The 22,098-nt window shown below is 42.5% G+C and overlaps 1 protein-coding gene and 1 long non-coding RNA gene across 3 annotated transcripts in view; one reads left to right on the forward strand and one right to left on the reverse strand.

Annotated features, from left to right (window-relative positions):
- LOC129381902 (uncharacterized) overlaps nucleotides 1–6,891 on the forward strand; it is a 60,084-nt gene extending 53,193 nt beyond the window's left edge. Inside the window, exon 4 of the long non-coding RNA XR_011890606.1 lies at nucleotides 6,225–6,891. This is a non-coding gene — a long non-coding RNA (uncharacterized lncRNA). The remainder of the gene's footprint in view (nucleotides 1–6,224) is intronic.
- A 1,947-nt stretch (nucleotides 6,892–8,838) lies between these two features.
- The window catches only part of LOC126519233 (uncharacterized), a 38,073-nt gene continuing 24,813 nt past the window's right edge, over nucleotides 8,839–22,098 (reverse strand). For both annotated transcript variants that reach the window (XM_055065153.2, XM_055065154.2), the window contains exon 4: nucleotides 8,839–12,925. In XM_055065153.2, the coding sequence (XP_054921128.1) occupies nucleotides 11,928–12,925 (998 nt within the window). In that variant the 3' untranslated portion in view covers nucleotides 8,839–11,927. The remainder of the gene's footprint in view (nucleotides 12,926–22,098) is intronic.

Here is a 22,098-nt window from a genome sequence, read left to right on the forward strand (position 1 = left end):
AAGCGTTAGGATCCATGAGCTCACTCCATTTCTACATTGCAACGGCTATGGTACTGACAGTTCTGCTGACACTGGCATATAATTTTTCTCTAGTAATACTTCTTTGAAATGCCTCAAAGATTTGTTTTTGGTATTAATAAAAGTAATTGAATTGAGTTCATGCACAATAGAGAACTTATTCTTTTATTAAACATAGTATTATTTTTGCAATATTTTATCTGTTTATTTTTCTGTGCTCCCTGGAAGTGGGGTAATTGTGCAAGGCTTGGGGTTAAGATGAAGCCCGGGAGAGAGCTATAAGATAAGCTATACATGGCTTATAAAAAATATAAGCAAAATAAAAGCATTTCTTCAAGCTGTATTATTTAAATAAAAAATTTAATCCTAAGTGTTGTTATAAAGAGCTTTGGTAACAGGCATCCACGCATGCGAAGAAAATTGCCGCACATTACAATAATGCCAAGACACTTGCATCCTTTGAATTCTTCTGCATCGGCACACAAAATTTGGCCGAAATTGAGCCACACTAGCTACAAACAACTTTTTTTGCACAAGTACTAATATAAACAGTGTAAGATTGAAAAGAAAGAGGGAAATGAAGTTGAAAGTTCATAACATGGTACTACTGGTTGCATATGATCTTTGACTGAAATTTTCAGAGAATGCAGAACAGTCTTTTCCAATTGAGCATTCTCCTGCTGTGTCAGTAGTATCCTGATAAACCTTGTGAACTTACCTTTCCAGCCAGGCTTTCTTTGCTGCACTCTGATAATAAGAATTTAGCTTCAGCTCTGTGAGTTCGAGATTCTTTCAATCCTTCTCTAGTTGCTCAGATCTAACAATTCCTGAGTTGGCAGGATAACCAACTCCTGTAGAACCTCCTCAAAGCCTATGTCGCACAACGATATGGCTTTAGAAGTGGTTATCTCCACAGCATGAATCCAATTCCTTGTGCCACAGTCACCAAATCTTGCTGCTGCAAGCCTCAGCCAAATATTGTGGTTTTCCCTAAATGCAGCAAAATAGCAGGTTTTTGCTCGTCAGCCTCTCACGTGTAGGAAGCACAGCCTGTGCCTGAGAACTGGTGAAAAGTGAAGAATCAACTCTGCCAGGACTAGTGCTGGCTTGTTGTTACACCAGCAAAGCTCGTGATGTAGGCAATAGTTGTGGTTGTTGTGAGCCTCATCTGTAGAGCATGAATGAAATTATGAACCTCCTCAACCTACCATTCCCCCATTAGAATAATTTTTCGCAGTATTCTTGCTGGAGCAATGTCTTAACATTCTTGCACATAGAAGTAGGATGTTGAAGCATAAATACAGAATCAAAATCCAGAAACATTATTTTGCAGAAGAAAAATGTCATTTTTCGGTTTGCATCTCTCCTTAATCAGCCCAGTTACACATTGAGATAGGTGATAGATTTCTAGACGAACACCTCACACATAGTTTACATTAGGCTCGACAATGCCTGTTGTCTTGCATGTTTTGGGAGGGTAACAGGGCAATAGTATACTATGACAGATTATTAGATGCATTCCCCAGAATTACCTGAGTGCAATGCTTGCACTGAGCTGAGCCAGATTATACACTGCGAGAAGACATTTTGGGCTTAGTTTCTCTGCGAGATTAGTGTAATATTTTTCTTCAGTTTACATTATTTATGAATGCATTTGTTAAGGTCATTGGCAGCTTTAGACTTAGCAATACATGATGTCTCATCGTGAAACAGCTCAAATTATGAGAACATAGGGAAATAATGCTACAGCAGCATTTGACCATTGATCTTGGTTGTGTGTTTAGATTACGGGCAGAGATATGTACAGTGGAAGCAGAACCCAGTTTCAGGAAACTCTCTATCAGGTCGCCATATGTTACACACAGAAATATTACTTTGCTGTGTCTTATATAGGAAATAGCTTGGAAAACAACTATATAACCACCATTAAACCATGAACTAGGTGTTACTCTCTTACACTCAAAATTAAAATGCAGCTCACATCTTGATTGTGTGTAGCAGTGTCTGTGGGTCTGATAATTATGCTTCAGATCCTGTTCATTGTTCATAACACTTTGTTTCCCTCTTTCTCTCTCTAGCTGTGTGCCACTGTTGGATGGAGTGTGTCATGTGACCCCCACCGTCTACCAACTTGACGATATGCGATGTTACTGTTTATTCGGGGCATCTTTGTGACTGGTCTACAGTGTTTTAGAAGGGGGCAGTGGGCTCACTGTCGTATCCCTGCGCCGCTCCGCCGCGGCGCACTCAGCGTCGACTTCCCGCATGCCCGCCAGGGGCGCTGACGCATGTTTCACCTGAAAAACTTCTCATGCCTCGTGTTGCGGTTGCGGTGGTGCGCTCGGTACAGCTCGGTTGGTTCGGCGTTGTCGGCGCTCGACTGCAAATACCGCCGGCGTTGTATGCGTGGCAATATCTCTCTGTGCCTGTGCTTGGTGCTTGGCTCAATGTGCAGTGTGTGTTTGTGAGAATGCCTGGCCGCCGTCGAAATTACTGTTTCGAGCCCGGGTGCCAGCCTGCATACAGTCGTGCGTCGATCACGACCAGCACATAGAGAGGAGCGACTCTCAGATAACTTACTATCTGTCTGGATATGTCGCACGAAAGTGCGTAATGAAAACCAACTGCCAGGATTGCATGAATGCGCTAACCGTGTCGTCCGAAGATGAGAATCCTGGGCTTGCTGTGTTGACACTGCACAGGGATAGAGGCGGGCTTCTCTACCCACGTGGAACACTTTTTTCGTTTGTAAAAATGCTTGAAGACATGTTTACTGAATGCTTCAGCAAAAAACAACTACATGCTGATAGCATCTTGGATGTGCTTAGTCTGGTGAAAGCAAAGTGCTCGCACAAAATTGGTTGCAGTGAGCATTCAGCCGAACTCACCAAGAATGTAATAAGCTTTTATATTACAACGCGGCTCCATTTTTTTACAAAGGGCATTAACTCGGAAAAACACGAGAGAAGGAAAACAATCATGCACAGGAAGATCGCGAAAACTTCCTGAGGCGAGTCTGCAAGTGCATGTTTATATCAATTTGTAAACATCTCCACTTATAAACGTTCAGCCTTCATGAGCCTGATTTTTCTGGTCCACGTTCCTCCCTTGTTTCTTTGTAAATAAACATTGCATAAATGTACCTGGATATTTTATTTCCTTTCTATATGCTGAGTCGTGTTACAGTGCGAACGATGTCATGCATATAAATCATGAGCTTAACACTCGAAAAAGCGATTATCTAATGTTAAGTGTCGTGGAAAAAATTTTGCTTTGTAGCGCGCATTCCCGCTGCAGGCCAGCGATTACGAAAAAAAAGAAGCAATGCTAAAATTCTGTCCAATATGACTGCTGCATTAGCGAAACCACATTGCACATTTTAATAGCAGGAAATAAAAGAGGATCGTCCGTTGCTTCGCGCCCTGTATATGCGTTAATAGCCAGGCGCGTTCATCCGCGCTTCCGGTACAAGACATCGCCTACGCTCCGTAGATCAGCCACAGCGGCGGTAATTCTTTTCTCTGTACACTGATAAGACGCACCAGAACAAGTATCGCGCATTGCACATCGTGAGTGTTGCATTTCTTTCGGGAACTGCAGCAATGCGCGGTACCCGTTCTACTCCGACATGGCAGCGAGTTTCAGGTGACGTAGAGTAACTGTATATGCTACCACAGGTACCTGTGGTAGCATATACAGTAACTCTAAGGTGACGCTGCGAACCGCGCCACCTGTCGGCGGCGACACGAAGTGCATCAAGCGCCGCCACCATGTGAGCGCACTACCTCCTCCTAGAACACTGTAGACTGGTCCCTTCGATGGCATATTTTTTTGCACACAATATTTTTTAAAAATCTTTTTCTGCTAGGCTCGTGTATATATTACTTCTAGGTTGTTCCTTGGAGTTTGTTGGGGTTAATATTCTGTTTCAGGGCCTTTTCATTGTCTTATGTAGGCATTCCTTTATACATAGTGGTCCATAGTAGTACTTTGGTGATTGGCTGCTAAGGACAAGGTTGTGGGATCGAATCCCGGTCACGGTGGCTGCATTTCGATGGAGGTGAAATGTGAAAACACACGTGTACTTAGATTTAGGTGCACATTAAAGAAGCCCAGATGGTCCAAATTATTCCGGAGTCCCCCACTATGGCGTATCTCATTTTTTTTACAGTACTCATTTAGTGCTTAATGTTGATTAAGAATTCTGTTTGCCAAGTCTGCTTCAATGCATAAGTAATTGGCCAGTGAATCTTATAGCATTCTTAACTCTTCTTAATGTTTTAAACCTTACACTTGTACATGTAATCTTTCAGTATCATTAGCATGTTATTGTTTTGGTGCTCCAACAAAACTTGAGTTATCGCACTTGGAAGTTCACTTAGTTAATAAATCTTAATTACACAACGGTATGAAAAAAAACAAATTCAGTCAAATTTGTATCATGCTAAATATAATTTAATTCTTTATTTTCAACTTTTTTTACAGTATGCCTTCTTTGATACCTTTAGAAGACTCATCCCTATGTTACCACAGTTGCAGCACTACAGTACAATTGCAGATTCAAGACATTGTTTATTTTACTATCAGTTGTACTGAGTATAGTACGTTTTCTTTTTGCTTTGTTTTATGGGATATGTTTATATAGATACATACTAAAGGTGACTTATACATAAAATGTATTTATTGCTGAGACGACAGTGCTAGGACATTGCAAGCAAAGCATTTTTATGCCACCTGGTTTTTCTTTCTGTAGATTACCTTTCCTGTTCTGGTGTTTTTCCTAATTTCTAATTTTATTGCATTTGTTTGAGAACAGCCATGTTTCTATACAGCAGTCAGTGAGACTAGGTTTTTCATGCTTTGTTTTCATTTTTAATGTGTTGCCTAATGTGTGGGGTTTTTTTTCTTATACACATATGCATCTGCGTGGCCGTCTCCTGCTCACCAACAACCAATGTATTACAAGCTTCTGATTTTTGTGCTCATTTTGTGTACTGCCTGTCTTGAGTTAAACTAGTTCCTGCACAGCAAAACTATATATCTGGAGAAGAGTACGCATTTGGGCTGGTTGGTTCATGATTACGAGCAATAAAAAACTGTGCTAAACAACAGGACGAGGGAAGGGACACAGACAACAGCGCTGTTGTCTGTGTCCCTTCACTCGTCCTGTTGTTTAGCACCGTTTTTTATTGCTAATATATCTGGGTCAGCCTCCTTGTGAAGGTAGCATGATTGTTGTCTTCATTAGACACTTTTTTATCTCCGTATGTGTTCAGGTTGCTCAGATCTTTGATTCTTAAGAAAAAAAAGTATATCACAATAATGTAGCTGAATAATGGTTACGAACAACAGCATTGCTCGAGCAACATCCAGACCACAGATTGCAGTTGTTATGACCGTTGAACATGGGTGTGTTTTCTAGATGTTCCAGATGTCAAGCAGAGTTGTGTACAGTGTACTGTTGAACCCTGTTGTAATTATGTGGCTAACAGCCTCCACCCACGATGCATGTTCTGCCAAGAGGAATTTTATTTTACAGAGTGTTTCGCAGTAATAGCAGAGAGAATAAATACCTTCCATAAAATGGCAAAATAGTGCTAATAACGCTGTGCACTCGAACGAAAGTAATTGGTATCAGTTCAAAGGCTGTATTGTGCTAGCATTCTCATCATCTGAGGAACCATATACTGTGTTGCTTCTTGCATTTAAAAGCCAGTTCTTGCTCTTGTATGGTCCTATATAAAGCAGATACTTCAAGCGTATGTATTTGTGATGCCAGCAGCTATGTTTCTCAGTGATGGGCTTATGTACCATACTGCTTGTTTGGCATTGGACTTCAGGCTTCTTAAAGAGAAAAACTGAAAACGCTGCAGCAGCAGCTTGCAATAATACACTTCCTGTCCTCTCTCTTTATCATGTTTCTTACAAATCTAATGTTTTTTTCTTTGGAAATATGTGTGTGAATTTCACCAACTGGACCATTCGGAAACCACACATAAATATATTAGGCAAATCAAAAATACTCAACGAGCAATGCTCTGTTTGGCCTGATCTGAAATGGCCTTCAACACTTCTTCAATAAAGAAAAAAAGCAATCATTAGTATTAGTATCTATGTTGTGTTTTTTCATGGGCGTTTCGGAACTACAATTCTGTTTTCAAATGAAAAGCGTTACTATGGTAACCTGTTCTAATTTATTTATGCAGCATGGAAGACTTCCAGCTATCAAGCTGCAACTATGAAAGGTGACAAGTCACATCAGGGATGCCGCCACCACTGTAACTTCTGTGACTATAAGACTGATAATGTATGTCATCTGAAAAGACACAACATGCTTCATACAGGCGAGCGGCCGTTTGAATGCCATTTGTGCCCTCAGAGATTCACACGAAAGTACAATCTCAAGGTACACCTGCGCACTCACAATGGGGAGAGGCCATTTCAGTGCCCTTCATGCCCCCAGGCCTTTGCACATAATACCAGCCTATATAGGCACCTGAGCCATCACAAGGGCAAGTGACCCTTTCAATGCTAGTTCTGCTTTCAGAGCGTTTTTGTAAACAGCACATTTTTCTTGTCATTCTACAACACTTTGCAAATGTTAAAGAAGTTGTGTAAGACAAATATCAAGCTGTGGGTCTAGTATCAAAGGTATGCCTTCATCATTACCACGTGAGTATTCTTATACATGTAATAAACTTCTGCAATGTTGACTGTGCTGTTAGTGTGCATGCATAGCTTCATGCTATTCTGTGATAGCACTTGCTTATGCATGCACCGAGTTTACTTGATTGTATTTGTTTGTCTGATTTTGATGGGTGGCTATTAAGAGGCAACTGCCATAAAATAAACGATCCTTGATCTAGCAGCCTACATGTTGCTGTGTCTTCGATACTGCATTCTCAGTCGCCGGGCATGGTGTAGCAACGGCAATGAGAAATGTATGAACATGTTGAAAAACAAGTGCTCTGCTGCTTGAGTAGGGTCATAAGAAATAGCAGCATTTGACGACGGCAAGGACAATAAGTGGACTTCGTACGTCATTCGCATGGAGTTCTATTTCGAAGGTAACAGTATTGCAGAGGATGCACAGAAGAGAATGCGTCTTTTTTCGGCTCTTGGATCAAACTGAAGTCCTCAGTGGGTGATGTTCTTGTTCCAAGGTGAACCAGTTCACCTGCAATGAGGTGATTGAAAATTTTGGAGGACTTCTAGGACCTCAAGCCCAATGGTATTGCAGAAAGCTTCACATTTCTAGTCGTGTCCAAAATGAAGACAAATCAGCCCAGAAATGTACTATCGGGCTCCGACAAGAAGCTGACAAATCTAACTTTGGGGACATGTTGGGCCTAATTCTAAGGGACAAGATTGTATGCGGAATCCGGAGCAAAATATTAGAGAGAGCAATGATTTCTCATGGAAGTTTGACCTTGCAGGAAACAGAGAATGGTGCTGGCAGCAGGAGCTGTGGGTATACTCGTCAACTCATGATGACCGTTGACGTGAAGACTGAACCAAACTGCATAAGCTGATGGACAGGCAAACTATACGAAGCACAAACCGGCAAAAATTAAAGTGTGCAGAATGTGTCGAGTGTGGGAAAAAGGGGCATATATCCGTAGAGCATAGGGTAAGCTTCAAGAAACAGAAGACCTTAACTTTAATCCTTCAACTTGTAATAAGTGCAGCAATGATGTCCAAGTCCTCCACATACTTATTCAATGCCCTGCAGTAGAAGCAGAAAGCAAAAAGTATTTCCCTTGTGCATAGTGCAACAACATAGCGGTACACCTTTCATTTTTTTCTTAACAATGAACCGTTTTTTAATCTACAAATTGTCTTCAAGTTTTAATTGAAACAGACACTCTGAAAATCATTTGTCCAGGTAGTTTTAGCATGTCACTAATAGCCCTTGTATGCAGGAGCTCTTTTGAAGCTCTGATATCCCTCTTACATTTTGTCGCATTAGGAAGGAAGAAAGTAGGAATAGACTGAAAGACAGGGAGGTTAACCAGTTGGTGGTGGTGGTGTTGCAGCATGGGGGTTAGCCAGTTCTCAGACCGGCTGGCTAGCATGTGCTGTGGAAAGGCGGTAAGGGGATTAAAAAACAATACAAAGAATGTTACGAAAAAGTCAAAATAGCTAAATTTGTTGCATTATGTTTTCATGAAATGCAGTTGCAATACCCCATGTCACTAACTAGTCAGTGTCATTATTTTAGTAGCTTTATCTTTTATGCTATTTGCAGCGACAGACTTTTTTATGCCCTTTTACAGCCATGCCACATCTGCCATAAAGAATACATCGACCACGGCATCAACACTTCATCTAACATTGCCATTTTTCATGGCGCTCTTTGCCACACGTGGAAGTGTTTGATGGCCCTTGTGCCATCAAATGCCACAGATCATCATCTGTGCGATTGCTACCTGTGGTAGTGTTGTTTGGCACGCAATAATATCTGATCTTTTTCGATCAGGCTGATGTTCTCATTGCTTCTAGTTCCTTGCGTGGGTGCATTTTTTAAACCTTTTTTTCAGTATTATTCTGTTTCAGCCAATTCATTACATTTTCGTACATAGCATTTCTTGATGGTAATTTATTGTTCATAGACGGGAATAAAAATTCAGTTAGCTTAATCTGTTTTAGTGCATGAAATAAATGCTCATGTTTGATGAATGTGCATTGCTTATTCTTATTGATACAGTAATGCATGTTAACTTAATGACTTTGAGATACCTTACCTGAGCATAGCACTAGAGCATTTCTTGAGATGATATTGCCACGTGGTGGCGACATTAAAGAACACAGTAGCAATACTGTGAAAGACAAAACTAACTTTTATTGGGCGAACTTGTGCCCACAAAAACAGGCTACACTTATAGCACAACGATAGCGGCGAACACGGTCGGCGGTCGTCGAAAATCTGATGAGCGGGTCAAGCGCGTCGGCTTTTATACATCAGTCGTCGAATGTTCCAGAGTAATCACTGGGACCCGCGTTCCTTTCACAAAGGTCTACATTATTCGCGTCGCGCACACATGCAATAAGGTTCGGTCACAGACAGCAGATGGAACCATCGATAACATTCGAGGAACTTCCGATACATGCAGACGCGTCCTTCGCTGTGCGATAATATTTGTTAGGCGGTGAAACGTGCCGTCCGATAAAGACAAGTACACGTGTCAATATATTTGCTGCTATTTGCCGACAATTGTATAAGCTGTAGAACATAATTACTAACATAGATGATTGTACTACTTTGCAAAATGAAATTAATAGGTTTTTCAGGTCATGTGATCACTCGCACATGCAGTTCACATCTAGGAAAATGTTCATGCAGTACACTTCCGTTATTTCTACTCCGGTTAATTCGATACCGGCCAAAGTTCCCAGCTTGCGCCCATGTATTTCTATGGGCCCAAACTCCTTATTTCGATGCTTTTGCCACATAATTCAAACTTGACTGGACAGCATGCACGCGTGTGACCTCCATTGGGACCCTGATAGTGACCCTTTAATGGCAATGTCCGTCTCAGAGGAGATTGTACGAGACAGTAAATGCATTGAACACACGCCACCTCTCATTGAAAATACCTATTTGCGGCCCACTCTAGGAAGGTATTCAAGCAAGAACCACATCTCACAATGTTTGATTACATAACGTATTTACCTGCCTCTAATGTGTGCCTTTTTTTTTCAAGATAAAATTGAGCCGGAAGTTGTTTGCATGGTACCCAATCGGACATGTAACTAAAACTGCCTCTGCAACGTTTGCATGTTTTCCCGCATCAGACGCATGTATTGCAGCGAATCTGACTTAAATATGAATGGGCAGCAAAGCTTACTTTAGGAAACAGTCGGCTATTGTGCAACAAGATTTCTTGCTAAAAAAATCGAATCCACTTTAGCTCTGCACTTTGTTTAGGAGCTTTAATGTCATTTCTACATTAGTTTACTCATTTGGACACAGAATGTGGGCGCGGGTTCGATTTTGGGGCGTGTTAGAATGGGGCAATTACTGCCAAATGAATTGGCAGTGTGTTTAGGCTTTTTTTTTTTTGTAATCTTGTTTAATTCGACCCGCCGGATAAATTCTCAATTTCATTGTTGCTGTCAAGGTCAAATTAACGGAAGTCGGCTGTATAGCTCTCCAAGAAAAAAAAAGAAAAATGATTGTAAATGTCGCGTGCATGTGTTTATGAGATGCAACTGCGTAAAAACAAGTAAACACAGATATACAGCAGGAACTTGCATCAGAAACGTTGCGCGATGGAGAATAGGCAGCGACATCTGACGCTACACGATGAGTGAGTCGAACTCTCCTTCCACTGTCCAAACCTGTCGAGCCACCGTCAGATACACTGCATGTAGTTGCGGGCACAGCGCGCGTTTGGCGTGAACGCAGGGAAATGCGGACGGAACGTGGACGGCGTCGGCGGTAGCTCTGTCCCATCTTTCGGTGGATTGCCTCGTCGGTACTGCTACAGGCTCATGACTTTGTTTGACCAAGTTTACGAGTATAAATACCCTGGAGTCCTTTTGTCACCACAAGTCACCTGGCGTCGTCATATCGGTCACATCACTGGTGAAGCATGTACTGTTCAAGGATTACTCGGGAAATGGCACATGACACAAGAAACGAAATACCTTTATAAAAACTTACGTGTGGCCACTACTTCAGTACGAATTTATGGTGTGGTATTAGTGGACTGTGCTGGACACAGAGTCCACTTTGCTTTAATAACTAAATAACTAAACTCAAGAATGTAGCATATATAGAGCTAAAGAAAATTTCAAATGGAAAATCTTACAGGAGCAAAGAAAAATACAGACAAACATTTTCTTCACAACAAATTTTTCTGTTTAAAGAGAGACTGACACATATTGCAACTAGATTAGGTGTCCAACCGTGCAGATGATGTGAACAAAGCTGGAGAAGTTTGATGTAGAACAAAGCTGTTTTGAATGTAATTCTTTCTTCAAGTATCTGAGTGGAACAAGCTACCCTACTATTTGAAATAATGTGTTTATTACATCCTTGTAGCATTTTATGTGTGCAAGTTTTTTTCAATTTTTAGTGATGACGTTTTATTCATATATTTAGTTGCATCCTTGATGTTTAGCTTGTATAATTTCATGGCTAGTTTTCCTCTGTCTGCATTGTTTTTCTGGATTTGTATAGTGAATTCTCCCCATTGTAATGCCAATTGACGCTCTGGCAAATGAAATAAATAAGAACTGCATTAAATGGCAATAATAGATGTAGTTGCAGGTGCCACTACTCAACTTCTCCTGGCATGTTCAACACAAACACTAGGTCATTATATAAAATACTGCGAGCTACTATTACTGCAAGGGTTGAAATATCGAGAATTAACAATGCACATTCACGAAACAGTCATTTATTGAGTCAGTCGAAACAAACTTGCACAAATCGTAATAGATGCTTTGAATGCTTATTTACTGCAAAGTAGAATGCATACGCAAGAAGATAATAAAAAAAAAGGTGAAATATCAGAACGAACAAAGCTCCAAGCACCCATACACGTAATAGACCTTTGAGGCACCAAAATTATGACCTTAGGAAAAAAATATATCTCACTGTGCCCGAAACTACACTGCTGAAGGCACAGTCACACAGATGCAGGAAAATTAACAAATGTATAGCTAGTGAAGATCTAGAGAGCCAGAGAGCTCTTGATCGATTAAGCCCAGTAAACCCCAGAGACCAGTTGTGTCAATTCAATGTTCAATTCGAAATCTTCTATTGGATATTCATGCATACTTAGCAATGGCAAATAGACACACAGCTTCGTATTTGTCTTGCACAACTTGCTTAGCACTCGCAAGGCGTTCTTGAATGACAAGTAAAATGTGCTGTTTACAAAACAGCTCTGAAAACAGAACTAGCATGGAAAGGGTCGCTTGCCCTTGTGATGGCACAGGTGCTTATTGAGGTTGCTTCTACATGTAAAGGTCGTAGGGCATGAAGGGCACTGAAACGGCCTATTGCCTGTGTGAACGCGCAGGTGTGCATTGAGATGGCTGTGTTGTTGGAAGCTCTGAGGGCATGAAGGGCACTGGAACGGCCTCTCGCCTGTGTGAATGCGCAGGTGTGCATCGAGATGGCTCTTTTGTTGGAAGCTCTGAGGGCATGAAGGGCACTGAAACGGCCTCTCGCCTGTGTGAATGCGCAGGTGTGCATCGATATGGCTCTTTTGTTGGAAGCTCTGAGGGCATGAAGGACACTGAAACGGCCTCTCGCCTGTGTGAATGCGCAGGTGGGCATCGATATGGCTCTTTTGTTGGAAGCTCTGAGGGCATGAAGGGCACTGAAACGGCCTCTCGCCTGTGTGAATGCGCAGGTGTGCATCGATATGGCTCTTTTGTTGGAAGCTCCGAGGGCATGAAGGGCACTGAAATGGCCTCTTGCCTGAGTGAGTGCGCAGGTGTACATTGAGATTACCCTTTTGTTGGAAGCTCCGAGGGCATGAAGGGCACTGAAATGGCCTCTTGCCTGTGTGAATGCGCAGGTGTACATTGAGATTACCCTTTTGTTGGAAGCTCCGAGGGCATGAAGGGCACTGAAATGGCCTCTCGCCTGTGTGAGTGCGCAGGTGATCATTCAATTTGGGTTTATGCAAGCGCTGATGGCATGAAGGGAAATTAAATGGCCTCTCGCCTGTGTGAGAGCGCAGATGTACATTGAGAGTACTCTTCAGTGAGAAGCTCTGAGGGCACAAATGGCATTCAAATGGCCGCTCGCCTGTATGGACCATGATGTGTGTTCTCAGACGGTACAGGCTATTAGTCTTGTAGTCACACAAGTTACAGTGGTGGCGACATCCCTGATGCGGCTTCTCACTATTCGTAGTTGCAGTTTGACAGCTGGTAGGCCTCGATGCTGCATAAAAATTAAGACAGGTTACCATAGTAACGATTTTTGTTAGAAAACAAAGCTAATTACAAAATGACAATGAAATAACATTGATACTAATGCTAAAGATTGCTTTTATCCTCATTCAAGAAGTATTGATAGGGTAATTTTGGATCAGACCAAACTGCGCCTGGCAGTTTGACGTTTTTTTTATTTGACTAATAAATTTATATGTGATTACCTAGTGACCCAGTTTATGAAATTGCCCCATATTTTCGCCAAGAAAAGATTTCACATAGTAAAAAAAATAAAGTGAGAGTACAGTGAGTGTAGTATCAGTGTAAGTTGCTGCTGTTGGGTTTTGAGTTCTCTGTTTCTGAGAAACGCTATGAAACAAGCAGCCTGGTATATAAGCATAAGCCCCTTAGTGAAAAAAAACTGTTGCTGGCGTCACAAGCACATACACTTGAGGTGGCCCCTGTCTACTGACCATAAAAGGGCAACCGTTTTTTAATACAAGATGCAACACAGTACATGGTTCCTCAGGTGATCACAATGCTAGCACAATGCAGCTTTGAACTGAGACCAGTTACTTTTGGTTCAGTGTGCAACGTTTAAACTGTTTTGTGGTTTCCTGGCTAGGTATTCTCTCCCCTATTACTGCACAACACCTCGTAATATAACATTGTCGTTGGCAACATATGCATCATGAGGTGGTGGCCGTTAAGACACAATACTACAACAGGGTTCTGAGTAGATTGTGCACATTTCTGCTCCACATCTAGATCACACACCAATGTTTAACAGTTACTAAATCTGCATACCATGGACAGCTATATGTTGCAGAATCAATGCTCTTTTTCATATGGATTATTTAGCTACATTGGTGCGTCATATTTTTATTCGTTAAGCATAGAACACATGAATAACCTTAATGAATACACAGATAAAAAGTACACAATGAAGCTAACTTTGCAAAGAGATATGTCTTGCACTGCAAGAGCCAGCTTGATTCAAGACAAGCAGCTCACAAGATCAGTGCACAAATCAGATGCATGCAATTTTCACGAGCAGAACGCGGTCACATACACGCACGGACATACACACAATATAGTCCACACAGATAATGCAAAACACCAATAATGAAAACAAAGTATGAAGAAAATCTGCCTGACTGCTGTATTAAAACACGACTCTTCTGCATCAACAAGGGCAGTGCATTTAAAATGACAAAGCCAAAATAAACAAAAGATGTCAACAACGGAAAAAGAGGTAAAGAAACCCCTTGGCATACAAATGCTTTGCTGCCATAGCATAACTGACAGCTTCATATTGAACATGTTTTACGTATAACACTTTCTCAATACATATTTACACAAGCATGCCTTGTAAATACCTAGAATGCATTTGCAATTTTCCACAACAGAAAGCATAATGAATATACTGTCTTCAGTCCCCCATTATTCCTTCAGCGATGGGGCTGAAGAAACAAGGAGATGCTTCTTTTAAAGCCACCGAAGAAGACAAGCTGTAAAAAAGAAAAGAAAATTAAAATATACCTAGCAGGATAACAGCCCAATTATCTGCTATTTGTGTTTTTAGAGAATTTGTATAATATACTGCTTCCAATAAAAGAAACCATTAAGTGTAATCACTCAAATTCTGCGGCCACTAACACAACAGAATGCTAGTGGTACCAAAAGATTACATGCTGCTAGTGCAGGAATTAAAATATCAACTAAAACTAAGAATGCACCAAGGTTCACCAAACAATATCATTTATGCTCTGAAACAGGCTCATCAAACTGAATTTTTACAAAGATTAAACACACAATTACTATAGAGGAGTGCTTACATGCCAAGGTAACGAAAAGACTGAAAATAATAGCAAAAGAACTCCAAGAAATAAACAAATTTGCTAGAACCTAGAGAGGACAAATACACAAACTAACAAAAAAAAAGATAAAGGCATACTGTGTGCCATAAAAACCACTAGTGATAGAATCAGTCCCAACGATAAAGGAAAATTTACAGCATACAGCCACCAATAAAAATTAATGTCACATATTCTAAATATGGTAGACGGGGGGGCAAGAACATGACGTCCTCCGTTCACCAGTGACACACACCTATAAAGAGAAAGAAGGCAAATAACGTTATCAACTATGAAGAGAATCACCAAGACATAGTTCATCATCATCAGCCTAGTTACGCCCACTGCAGGGCAAAGGCATCTCCCATACTTCTCCAACTACCCCGGTCATGTACTAATTGTGGCCATGTTGTCCCTGCAAACGTCTTAATGTCATCCGCCCACCTAACTTTCTGCCGCCCCCTGCTACGCTTCCCTTCCCTTGGAATCCAGTCCGTAACTCTTAGTGACCATCGGTTATCTTCCCTCCTCATTACATGTCTGGCCCATGCCCATTTCTTTTTCTTGATTTCAACTAAGATGTCGTTTACCCGCGTTTGTTGCCTCACCCAATCTGCTCTTTTCTTATCCCTTAACGTTACACCCATCATTCTTCTTTCCATAGCTCGTTGCGTCGTCCTCAATTTCAGCAGAACCCTTTTCGTAAGCCTCCAGGTTTCTGCCCCCTATGTGAGTACTGGTAACACACAGCTGTTGTACACTTTCATTTTGAGGGATAGTGGCAACCTGCTGTTCATGATTTGAGAATGCCTGCCAAACGCACCCCAACCCATTCTTATTCTTCTGGTTATTTCAGTCTCATGATCCGGATCCGTGGTCACTACCTGCCCTAAGTAGATGTATTCCCTTACCACTTCCAGTGCTTCGCTACCTATCGTAAACTGCTGTTCTCTTCCGAGACTGTTAAACAATACTTTAGTTTTCTGCAGAGTAATTTTCAGACCCACCCTTCTGCTTTGCCTCTCCAGGTCAGTGAGCATGCATTGCAGTTGGTCTCCTGAGTTACTAAGCAAGGCAATATCATCAGCGAATCGCAAGTTGCTAAGGTATTCTCCATCAACTTTTATCCCCAATTCTTCCCACTCCAGGCCTCTGAATACCTCCTGTAAACATGCTGTGAATAGCATTGGAGATATCGTATCTCCCTGTCTGACGCCTTTCTTTATAGGGATTTTGTTGCTTTCTTTGTGGAGGACTACGGTGGCTGTGGAGCCGCTATAGATATCTTCCAGTATTTTTACATATGGCTCATCTACACCCTGATTCCGTAATGCCTCCATGACTGCTGAGGTTTCGACTGAATCAAACGCTTTCTCGTAATCAATGAAAGCTATATATAAGGGTTGGTTATATTCTGCACATTTCTCTATCACTTGATTGATAGTGTGAATATGGTCTATTGTTGAGTAGCCTTTACGGAATCCTGCCTGGTCCTTTGGTTGACAGAAGTCTAAGGTGTTCCTGATTCTATTTGCGATTACCTTAGTAAATACTTTGTAGGCAACGGACAGTAAGCTGATCGATCTATAATTTTTCAAGTCTTTGGCGTCCCCTTTCTTATGGATTAGGATTATGTTAGCGTTCTTCCAAGATTCCGGTACGCTCGAGGTTATGAGGCATTGCGTATACAGGGTGGCCAGTTTCTCTAGAACAATCTGACCACCATCCTTCAACAAATCTGCTGTTACCTGATCCTCCCCAGCTGCCTTCCCCCTTTGCATAGCTCCTAAGGCTTTCTTTACTTCTTCTGGCGTTACCTGTGGGATTTCGAATTCCTCTAGGCTATTCTCTCTTCCACTATCGTCGTGGGTGCCACTGGTACTGTATAAATCTCTATAGAACTCCTCAGCCACTTGAACTATCTCATCCATATTAGTAACGATATTGCCGGCTTTGTCTCTTAACGCACACATCTGATTCTTGCCTATTCCTAGTTTCTTCATCACTGTTTTTAGGCTTCCTCCGTTCCTGAGAGCCTGTTCAATTCTATCCATATTATAGTTCCTGATGTCCGCTGTCTTACGCTTGTTGATTAACTTAGAAAGTTCTGCCAGTTCTATTCTAGCTGTAGGGTTAGAGGCTTTCATACATTGGCGTTTCTTGATTATATCTTTCGTCTCCTGCGATAGCTTACTGGTTTCCTGTCTAACGGCGTTACCACCGACTTTTATTGCGCTCTCCTTAATGATGCCCATGAGATTGTCGTTCATTGCTTCAACACTAAGGCCCTCTTCCTGAGTTAAAGCCGAATACCTGTTCTGTAGCTTGATCCGGAATTCCTCTAGTTTCCCTCTTACCGCTAACTCATTGATTGGCTTCTTGTGTACCAGTTTCTTTCGTTCCCTCCTCAAGTCTAGGCTAATTCGAGTTCTTACCATCCTGTGGTCACTGCAGCGTACCTTGCCGAGCACGTCTACATCTTGAATGATGCCAGGGTTCGCGCAGAGTATGAAGTCGATTTCATTTCTAGTCTCACCATTCGGGCTCCTCCACGTCCACTTTCGACTAACCCGCTTGCGGAAAAAGGTATTCATTATCCGCATATTATTCTGTTCTGCAAACTCTACTAATAATTCTCCTCTGCTATTCCTAGGGCCTATGCCATATTCCCCCACTGACTCGTCTCCAGCCTGCTTCTTGCCTACCCTGGCATTGAAGTCGCCCATCAGTATAGTGTATTTTGTTTTGACTTTACCCATCGCCGATTCTACGTCTTCATAAAAGCTTTCGACTTCCTGGTCATCATGACTGCATGTAGGGGCATAGACTTGTACCACCTTCAATTTGTGCCTCTTAATAAGTTTCACAACAAGACCTGCCACCCTCTCGTTAATGCTATAGAATTCCTGTATGTTACCAGCTATTTCCTTATTAATCAGGAATCCGACTCCTAGTTCTCGTCTCTCCGCTAAGCCCCGGTAACACAGTACATGCCCGCTTTTTAGCACTGTATATGCTTCTTTTGTCCTCCTAACCTCACTGAGCCCTATTATATCCCATTTACTACCCTCTAATTCCTCCAATAACACTGCTAGACTCGCCTCACTAGATAGCATTCAAACGTTAAACGTTGCCAGGTTCAGATTCCAATGGCGGCCTGTCCGGAGCCAGGTATTCTTAGCACCCTCTGCAGCGTCACAGATCTGACCGCCGCCGTGGTCAGTTGCTTCGCGGCTGCTGGGGACTGAGGGCCGGGGTTTGATTGTTGTATTCATATAGGAGGTTGTGGCCAAGTACTGCACCAGGGTGGCCAATCCTGCTCTGGTGAGAGAGTGCGTTACCGGTTCTGGTCACCGGGATCAGGCCGCACTCCAGGCCTGTTTGTGCAATTTTCTCAACACACGGTTTTTTTTTGTATTTTCCGGTGGAGAATTGCGCGGCACCGGGATTTGAATCACGGTCCCCTTGCACTGGAGACGGATACTCTACCGTCCCCGTAGGAGTTAAATTAAAAATTAATTTATGGGGTTTTACGTGACAAAACCATTTTCTGATTATGCACGCCGTAGTGGAGGACTCCGAAAATTTCGACCACCTGGGGTTCTTTAACGTGCACCTAATTCTATGTACACGGGTGTTTTCGCATTTCGCCCCCATCGAAATGCGGCCGCCGTGGTCGGGGTCCGATCCCGCGACCTCGTGCTCAGCACTCTAACACCATAACCACTGAGCAACCACGGCGGGTCCCGCAGGAGTTGTACGCCTCATTTAACCTACAGTGGTGCCCTACTTGATCAGTCAAGGTGGACCAATCTGAGCTCGGTTATACCGCATGGATGGCACTCGGCTAGAGAACCTAGTATTTATGACCTGCGCATGTGTGGCCACACATAATTGAGGATATATAATTTTTTTTTTTTAGGAGGGTTTCCGTACAGTGATAAAATGAAGGAAAAGACATTAAAAGGAAAGAAAAAGAAAGGGGGGGGGGGAAGGAACATAACATGTGATTTGAACTCGTGACCCTTCAATGTTGCCGGGAAAGGTAGCTCAGTCGGTTGGTTCGTCAAGCCACTTATGTGGAAAGGGACTGATGTTGTTGACTGTTCATGAAAATGGCCGCCCGAGGAGAAGAGCGAACTCGAGCGGCTTTAGAGACTAGGAAAACTGCCTTAAAATATTTAGACTTGAGGGGAAGCTTCGTTAACAAACTATAACACGGCAATCAGCACTCGAATATAATTATAACCCTAATAATAATTGTAAACATTCATCTCATCTAAAGGATCTAATGCGCGCGCTGTTGCTTTGTCTCTGCGTGTAGTAGTTAAGAGAGCCAGTTTAAGGGCGGAGAAGTGGGAAGGAAAGGAAAGTCTCTGAAGCAAACTTACAGCGCCGTGGTCTTAAAGCGCAACCGTGGTAGAGAAACGGAAGGCGATATAAGCGTGCGTGGCCATGATACGAACACGACAAACTGCCTTAAAATATTTAGACTTGAGGGAAAGCTTCGTTAATAAACTATAACACGCAATCAGCACTCGAATACGACGAGAGAAATTATTGAGACGTGGAAAATTCCCTTGAAAAAAATCTGGTTTGCGAGAAAAATGCTTGTATGTATTGAACCTCTTGAAAGATGAGGGGGGAAATATGCGCTCACCGAGAGGGCATCGTCAGTACGAGACCACCACCAGGCACCTTACAGAGATGTGGAGAGCTTCGCGGCCGGAAGGAAGCCTCCCCTCTCCGCCGGCCAAGAGTGGAAAACGCGCTTTCCGATCGTTCAAGGTTGCGCGGGCATAGTACAGCTCTAGCGTCTAGGAAAAGCTTAAACAGGTGCGAGGGCGGCACGTATAGCGTGGGAAGCTAGCCGCCAGAAACGCTATCTCAAGTACTGCTGCTGGCGAGGGCGAAATACCTTCGTGTAATTATAATAACCCTAATAGGACTTCTTTCAAAGAAAAAAAAAGGAAACGGCTCAGAAGGCTATACTACGAGAGCTATGACTGATACATTTCTATATATATGTATTCATCTCATCTATTGGATCGCATGCGCGCGCTGTTGCTTTGTCTCTGCGTGTAGTAGTTAAGAGAGCCAGTTTAAGGGCGGAGAAGAAGGAAGGAGGGGAAAGCAATATTGCAGCGCCGTGGTTTTAAAGCGCAACCGTGGTAGGGAAACGGAAGGCGATATAAGCATGCGTGTCCATGATACGCACACGACAAACTGCCTTACAATATTTAGACTTGAGGGGAAGCTTCGTTAACAAACTATAACACGGCAATCAGCGCTCGAATATAATTATAACCCTAATAATAATTGTAAATATTCATCTCATCTATAGGATCTAATGCGCGCGCTGTTGCTTTGTCTCTGCGTGTAGTAGTTAAGGGAGCCAGTTTAAGGGAGGAGAAGTGGGAAGGAAAGGAAAGTCTCTGAAGCAAACTTGCAGCGCCGTGGTTTTAAAGCGCAACCGTGGTAGAGAAACGGAAGGCGATATAAGCGTGCGTGGCCATGATACGCACACGACAAACCGCCTTAAAATATTTAGACTTGAGGGAAAGCTTCGTTAACAAACTATAACACGGCAATCAGCACTCGAATACGACGAGAGAAATTATTGAGACGTGGAAAATTCCCTTGAAAAAAATCTGGTTTGCGAGACAAATGCTTGTATGTATTGAACCTCTTAAAAGATGAGGGGGGAAATATGCGCTCACCGAGAGGGCATCGTCAGCACGAGACCACCACCAGGCACCTTACAGAGATGTCAGACATAGTTATCAGCCCAGAAATACTGCTATGCATACAAAATGAACTTTTCAATCGCATTTGAACTTTGAGCGAGCTACATTACTACAACTAGTTTGTGGTTTAATGGTGGTTATTAGTTTTCTGGGCTAGTTAGAGTGTATCACACATCAAAATAATTTCCGACAGCGCACCTGTCACAGAGCAATTTCCCGAAATCAGGTTCTCCTGCACACGTTACACATCTGTGCCTCAAATCTAGAACACCTTACACATTAACACATGCATATCGCTAAGCTCTTTTTAAAGGCAAGCCACAGTTTAAACTTAATTCAACTGCAATACAAGCCCAGCTAAGCTTAAAGAAACTTTATGTATGTCTAATGAATGAAAAGAAGGGCGTTAACCGAGGGGCCCGATCTTTATTAGTCATATCATAAGAAGCCAACAAACACTGACACCAAGGACAACGTAGAGGAAATTACTTGTGCTTAATAAATGAAATAAAGAAACGGTAAGTTAATGGAAATGAAAGTGGATGAAAAGGCAACTTACCGCAGGTGCGGAACAGTCCCACAACCTCCGCATTTTGTGTGCGATGCACTACCAATTGAGCTACCGCGGCGCCGTTTCCCCATCCACTTTCTTGGGTATTTATGTTTCCTAGTAGAACCCTGGGAGTGTTAGCCAGCGCCACCACTCACAAACCTTGGCAGCAGACGTGGAACATCCTTTCTGCCGCAGGCATCAGGAGTATGTGATCTTTTTGGGTGATGGTTACAGGTCAATAAACCCACACATGCTACCTGAAGGTATCAATGTTGCCGGATTCGAGACCTTTATGTAATGAACGAGATGTGTTTTTTCATCCGCTTTCATTTCCATTAATTTACCGTTTACTCATATCATTTGTTAAGCACAAGTAGTTCCCCTATGTTGTCCTTGCTGTCAGCGTTTGTTGGCTTCTTATGATATGATTTATTTATGTCTAGCATTCAGAGCACTTTTATATGCATGTAGTACCTGGCAACCCTTTACAATGTAGAATATCGAGAAGCAAAAGTATATACGGCTTAGAGCAGCTTGATGCATCCAGTGGCGTAGTCAGAAATTTATTTTGGGGCGAGGGTTCTCCGCCAGTCACTACCACTCCTACCCCTTTTTTTGAACCTCTCTTTCTCTTCTTTCTGTGTCTGTATATATATTGTTACAGGAAGTATTTACTAAACAGTAAATGGCACTTGACTAGCACTTGGCTAGTCAAGATTACACAGGGCACACAGGCTTTAGCAGGTCTTTCAGTCCCACTGGAGAGACTGACCGATCCCCACTACAACATCTTTGTCTTTGCCACTGTTTGTAACATTATCCCCAGCCAGTGAAGCACTGTCCCGGTGCTGGTTGTGGCCAAAATGGTTTATCACAGCTGTAACGCTTCAGGCGGAACACATGTACGATGTCACTTCGTGGTGTGGCCGTTGATGAAGTGGATGCCATTGGACTTATATCATAGCTAGGCTACAGGAGGCACCTGGTGCAGCACGCGGTAAAGCCCAACGTACCGCAACATTAACTT

Source organism: Dermacentor andersoni, chromosome 10, assembly GCF_023375885.2.
Source record: "Dermacentor andersoni chromosome 10, qqDerAnde1_hic_scaffold, whole genome shotgun sequence".
Lineage (NCBI taxonomy): Eukaryota > Metazoa > Arthropoda > Arachnida > Ixodida > Ixodidae > Dermacentor > Dermacentor andersoni.